This window comes from Vigna angularis, chromosome 1, assembly GCF_016808095.1.
Source record: "Vigna angularis cultivar LongXiaoDou No.4 chromosome 1, ASM1680809v1, whole genome shotgun sequence".
Taxonomy (NCBI): Eukaryota; Viridiplantae; Streptophyta; class Magnoliopsida; order Fabales; family Fabaceae; genus Vigna; species Vigna angularis.
Genome location: NC_068970.1, coordinates 18644493 through 18651553, shown reverse-complemented (window position 1 = coordinate 18651553; position 7061 = coordinate 18644493). Strand labels below are relative to the sequence as shown.

Genomic DNA, 7061 nt, shown 5'->3' with positions numbered 1-7061 from the left:
TGACAATCATTCGTCATCAGTCTCTTCATCATTTTGAAATTAAAATGTTTTTTTTCATGGTGATTTAGAGAAAGAAGTTTAAGTGGAGCAACTGCATTGATTTGTTAGGATTTGTCTAGTTTTGTTTGTAAATTATGTCACCTTCATTATTATCTCAAGCAATCTCCATATATTTGGTTTGAAAAATAATGCCTCATTGTTCAAACCTTTGGAATGAAATGCAAGAAGACAGATTAATGAATTGTCTATTATTATACTTCTCTCGAAAAATATACACTTAAATAGTATATGTTGCTGATATAAATAATGTTGTTAGAATCTCTCAACTAAGAAAACACTAATGAAATCATTTTTACATCCAGAATTTCGAAAGTTTCGAAATTTTTTTATCATTGAAGCAATTCAATCAAAGGAAAGTGTTGTAATTTCTCAAAAAAAAATATGCTTTAGATATCCTAAAAGAGAAGGTATGAATAATTGAAAATATAGGGATAGTTTTATGGACTCACAAATAAATAAATAAATAATGTAAAAAAACATAATGTCAAAACAGGGTGAAGTTAGATAAAACTAGATGAAAAACTTATTTATCTTATTATTATTAGATTATATTTTTCTTTTCTATTTAGTGTTGAGTTTCTTTTGTATTTAGTGTTGAGTTAGTTCATGCAAATTCCTTAGGTTAATCATTGGAATGCTATCGTCCATATCATATATGCCTCAAAAAGGCTCAATGACAAGTTCTACTTTATGAAAATAAAAACAATACTCTAGTATATATAGATATTGTTATGTTGATTGGAAATACTTTCTATTAGAAGATATTGTGTTTTCGTTGAAAAAATATGGTTTCTTGAAAAAGTAAAAAAAAAAAAGTAAATGTAATTTACCTGATCAATTGTTGAAGCTGAATACAGGACAATTGTATCTTTTATGTGTGAACTTATCTGAGTACAACAATTCCTCAAAGAATTAGATTTGAGATCCAACAAATAAAAATGTAATCTTATGTTTCATGGGAAAACCAAACACATAAAGATTATTTGTCAGTTAATTTGATAGCAAAGTCACTACCTAAAGAAGTTAGTATTATGTCAGATCTGATTATCTACCTATAAATGTGTAGAAAAAACCATCGAAAAGACCTCAAATTGAATTTATGTTTCAAACTTGATCATCAATGTGTCCAAACTTGAAAAGAAGTGATAGAATAAGTTCAAAATAATTCAAAAGTCATTAAGTAATACCTATTTGTACCTAAGATTACTTGTTTTTTTACTCTTTGATTTCTCATCTTTTGAATCCAAGATCAGTTGCATATTAATATGAGCATCTAAGGGAGACCGTTTCAGACTCTCAAAATATATAGTTCTCTTTTTCTTTATTTCCTCAAGTAATATATAGAGGGAAGGGAGTAAAATAAAATAAGATTCTCCTGCATTAAATTAAGAGATGCAAAAATTATTTTGTAAAAACTCTCGTGTGGCTTTTTAAATAATTAATTAAACTTGTACAATTTAACTTATGAAATAAAATGCATTTAGATTACCTTCTTACTTTTTCTATAATCGTTATACAAAGGCAGGCTTAACGGCCATACATCTCAGCCTCAATCAAATAGTCACCAGTATGCGAACAAGCAACTGAGGACCTTTCACCAGAGAAATATTAAGGATGCAAAATCGGATGATTTTAGGATTTTCCTCCGCATCGGGAAGTGTCATTTGAAGCACATCTGGAGTTTAAGATGTAAACGTTTCAGTGTCAATTTATGCAGCCATGGCACGATAGTAAAGTTGCGAAGTAACACAACGATGGACAAATAGAGGACTATGTATGATCTCCACAGGTAAAAATTCCAGCAAATGGAAAACATGTTCAGAGAAGGCAGTCATGTAACTCATTATAGTAATTATATCCATTCATATAAAAAAGTAGCAGCAAACATCAGGCACATGTCTCCAACAAGTATTCATTGGTTGCTTTCACATTTTTTTATATATTAACACTTCTTCCAGATCGGGGGGTAACCATAAATAGCTAAAAACTTTAATGTCTGCATGTTGTGGCAGCCATTAATCACAATGACAAAAACAGATTCAATGCGGAACAAAAGATGAAGCATCTGCCATAATAAAAATAGTTTATAAATTTAGCTGATGCGACGGCAACATTAGAGAAGAGGTGGGTATTGCTTTGCCTGCTGCCGGACCCTTCTCTTGTACTCTGCTGCATCCTGCAAAAAAGTATCGCCATGTTAAAACTAACCTTAGATATTAAGACAATGAAGTCTCCATCCACCCACTTCACTGTATAGAAAGAAAAGAGTAAAAATATGTCTTATAAGGATAATCTTATCCATAAACACATAAAAGATGAATATAATAAATTGAATTGAATTCTTTACATACTAAAATCAACTTATACACATCAACTTTTGAAAACATTAGACGATTGAACACTTAGCATCTTTTGCATAGGTTGATTTTAACTTATGCAAGAAATACAATTTACTTTACTTCTTTCTCTTACATATGTTTACAGAAAATTTTATCCAAATAGAATCATATTACAACATCAAATAACAATTTGTCAACACCTATTCATCATACACAATGGTCAAAGTCCTAACATTCAAGTATGCGAGCTGTCATAATACCAATCCTTAGAACGGAGGATAAATAACATCTCAAAACATATTACTACTTTGCCTTGGTTAGTTGGTTTATAATAAAATCATACATTATTTACACTTCAAGAAATATTAATAAAATAAAAAAGGGATAAATGCCTGGATGAATAGATGATAGCCTTCTGTCTGGGCAGGATCAGCAGGATTTGGCTGGTCAAGCAAGTCTTGGATACCCACAAGAATTTGCTTTACTGTTATGGCTGGTCTCCACCCCTGTAAATAATAATGAACCTATGAATCTGTTTGCTCACAAATTAGTTTCAAGCAGTCATCCAATTACCAATAGAGATGTACTTACACTATCCTCGTTAAGTATAGACAGGCACACAGTCCCGGAAGGATAAACATTTGGATGGAAGAACCCTTGTGGGAATTTACACTTTGGCGGCTTGCTAGGGTAGTCTTCACTAAAGTGCAACGTAAGTGGGAAGTAGCCACCCTCCCAATCAGTCTGAAGCAAATGAAACGTAAATTAATATGAAGTAAATACCAGGCTCATTACTCAACAAGTTGCTTAATTCTTTTGCAAATTCATCCAAGGTACACAAGCAAGATATGATTCATTTCCAATAAACTTTCAACCATAAAGTATTTGAGTTACCTTTTGATAAGATATATCAAATGCAAAAGAAGAAATTTCTCACTTTCGATTTCTAAACCAAAGTATCTCACTCGTACCAAAAATTTCATTTGCAAAACTATGACGCAACGGGACAGCATTAATACAGACATATCATTTCATTCAGATTCCTGTATAATGAACTATAGCATTAATGCATGTCTTTGCATTTTCCCATTCTTGTAGGATATTATAGGGGGCTGTTTGAACAGCTTTAATGAATGATTTAATAGATGATCATGTTTTGATGCAGAAATGGTTAAATATTTTCCAATGAACCATGCACGTTTTGGCACCTCTCTTCTTATGATGTCAAAACCCCTTGAGTCTAACCCCTCAGTGAATACCTGGGAATATAAAAAGTCATGTCTACCAAAGTGAGAGTCAATACTCAATATGCATACAGTTTAGTCCAAATCCTAACTTTGAAGATTGCTATAGATTGTTTCATATTTTATCAGCAAATTCATATCTATGTTTTAAAAATGGTCCAAAGCCACAAGTTTGCCACAACATCAAGTTAAAGGAGTCTCTGTAACTTCAATTGTAACCAAATTGACTACATTTATCTGAAATTTCCCACAACATCAAGGTTTGCAACAAAACCCCAACCACAATCTAAATCCTTGGTTGTGATTAACATTAAGACGTAACAAATACGTCAAAAAACTGAAAGATAAGTGAGAGATATGCACCATGTGAGAAGGAGATGGATTTGCTTTTATGAGGAAACAAATAACAACTAGGGAATGGTTTGTCAACCAAGTTCATGTAGGTAATAAGCAAATGTGTTACGGAATCTTTTGAGGTATGAGAAGAAGTAGATTGAGAAACCCAGCAGGGATGTAAGTATTGAGGTCCTATGTCAACTTAGATATGGTCAAAATAGAGATTATAAAGGCTTGAGCAACCTTCATCTTGTGAAATTATTGAGTCGATTTAGACGCAACCAAAATTCAAGACGGTATGGACCATCCCTCACCACTTTCTTTAGGCAATATTAAACAGTCAATACTACTATCTCCTTCTCATCGTTCCAGATGTACACACTAGGCGTGAGTCCATGCTCCAAATGTCCCATCTAAGGTGCGTCGAGATTCCATATAGACCATGGGTATGCCCAAAATAGGCTAGGGCAATCCTCACCTAATGAGTTAGTTGATTGCAGATGCGTCCCCTTTTTTAATTATAAATCCCCATTCCAGAACATGAAATCAGAGACAATAATCACAGGATCAATCAACCAAACCTCGAAGACAACTCTTCACGCTGTTGATGGCAAAATAATCCAACTGGTTCAGCTAACCAAACCTCAACCACATTTTTTCGTGTACAGTGGTCACACTGAGGTTAAAACCAACGTTTCATCATACTAAACAAAACCCCTACCATTAGATCAATCCTAATGAGAACCAAACCTCAAACACTGCCCTTCGCAAAAGCAGACATTACATCAATGTAGTTTATTGAATGTATTTATTACAGTCTGAAAACTGAATTTTGAAAATAATATCAACATCTTAAAATGTGTTTTGGAAACTAATTTCTGGAAAAGAAAAAGGTATTTTTAGGAAAAAAAAATCTAAAGGGATGTAAACGTAAAACAAGATGCAATTAGCAATTGACCAACTTTTAAGGTTGAGAATAGCCCGCCTCAATTCAAGAGTACGAAGAAGGACGAAGAGTAGGCAAAGGAGATTCGCTGCTTCGGAGTACCAACAGAGATAAACATTACAAGAACAGCTGTGATTTCATAATCAAAAGCAAAGAAAATGAAATTTGTAGAATTCGATTCATAACAATCAGGAAACGCGTAACGTATAAAAGAAGAACGCGAAAACACACCCCAGCCTTTCCAGGAATTGTGCAATGCCACACCATCAAGTTCACGGTTCCGTCAGGCAGCGTCTCCGGCTTCGCAACAAAACCCTAAATCACAAAAGAGAGAAAAAGGTGAAAACAAAAACGTCCCCACTGAGAAAGGAAGGAATCGATTAGAAAGAGTTGTACGGACATGAGGATGGTTCTTCCGCCACGACTTGCGCTCTTCGGTGAGACGTCCACGAGCAATACCACCAGACATCTTCTCTATCTCTCTCGAGTCACGCAACGCAACGCAACGCAACACTTCACTCGCTCCGAGTCGGCTCAGTGTTTCCCAGTTCAATAAGCACTTTTCTCACTTCCTTCCTTCCTTTCTCCCTTACCTCCTTGGCATTGCGTTGTGGTTGTGGGCAAACGCGGCATTTTTTATTGCTCTGCCTCCCATCGAACGTACGGTCCTGATTCCATCTTAGATTCTCGGGGGCAGCCACCGGTGTTGTCGTTTCTATGTTTTTTGCTTTTTATTATTTTTTCTTATCATATCCTTAAACCAAAGTCAATGCATTATTGTATAGAATATATTTTCTTATTTATATTTTTATTATTAATTAAAATTGAGTGATTCTTCCTCCAAAATTACTATAAATCTAATAAATTTGCATATGATTTTATAATTTAAAACATTTTAATTAAATATAAAAAAGTGCATTAAAATACTATGATATAGTAAGTCTTTCGCGTTTCCCCTCTTGTATTATTGTACTTATTCCTTTTTTATGTATATTTTGTAACATCGCGTGAGAATCACGCTGTCATAGCCCACACCCCGTTGACGTGACATATGTACCATCCGTTTTCCAAAAATTGACTAACCTAATTTGGGATGCTATCGTAACTTTTTCATCACACCAGTAATATTTTTTAAAATGATTTCAAGATAGATTTCATATTCTTTTCAAATAAAATATAAAATTAAGGCTTAAATGCTTACTTCGTCTTCATGTTAAGAGATGAATTTGTGTTTAGTATCTAGTTTTAGAAATGAAGATATTGGGTCTATATTATGAAAAGTAGATGAATAAGGTCCACAGAATAACAACAGAGAGAAAAAGTTGGACAGTAGAAGAGAGAAAAGAAAAAGTACGGCCACATCAGCATGGACTTAAGGTCGTTGTTGTCAATTTAACGAGACATGATCTTATTCATACACATTTTTCATAACATAGGAACACAATGTCTTCATTTTTAAAACCGGATACTAAACACAAATTCACCTCTTAACATAAGAACAAATTCACCTCTTAACATAAGAACGAAGTAAGCATTTAAGCCTAAAATTAAAGAAAGGTGAGTATTTATATTGATTTATATCATTATATTAAAAAATCACTTTATATATACATATATAAAGTAATCTAATTGAAATAATTATTTTATTAATTGTTTCGAAGTGGGGTTAATTTCAACTTTCACGAATAGTTCAAAGTCTTGTGTTCGGATAAGAGGATAAATTTGAGAGAGAGTGATTAATGGATTTGAGGAATTTGAAAATGAATGAATTATTTTTTTTTTTTGAATAAATTGGAAGGTAAATGAAAATAAATTTTTAAAGTAAAGTTTGTAAAAATTAGTATAAAAGTTGATTGATGTGACAAATAAAAAAATAGTTTAATTGGTAAAAATTGAAGATTATTAAAATACTCTTAGTAATAAAAGTAATATAAATTGATAATTATTAATATTATATATATTGTAAAAATTATTATAAGAATAAAAAAATTAAATGAAAAAAATTGTATTTAAGTAAAGTGAAATAATTGTTTTTAAAATATAATATGGAACTGAATCCCTTAACTAAACTGAATATGGTGTTGTGTTCACTTTACAAAGAAGTCGGAACCGAATCCCCTCTCCTAGAATTGAATA

At 32.5% G+C, this 7061-nt stretch overlaps 1 protein-coding gene across 1 annotated transcript; it reads right to left on the bottom strand.

Annotated features, from left to right (window-relative positions):
- Positions 1-1896: 1896 nt before the first annotated feature.
- LOC108323768 (SUMO-conjugating enzyme SCE1) lies at positions 1897-5610 on the bottom strand. Its single transcript, XM_017556494.2, has 5 exons — positions 5326-5610; positions 5157-5240; positions 2991-3143; positions 2792-2905; positions 1897-2236 (listed from the first exon to the last, which is right to left on the bottom strand). Exons 1-5 carry the CDS (start codon positions 5392-5394, stop codon positions 2174-2176), a joined length of 483 nt encoding a protein of 160 aa, XP_017411983.1. The 5' UTR covers positions 5395-5610; the 3' UTR covers positions 1897-2173.
- Positions 5611-7061: the final 1451 nt, after the last annotated feature.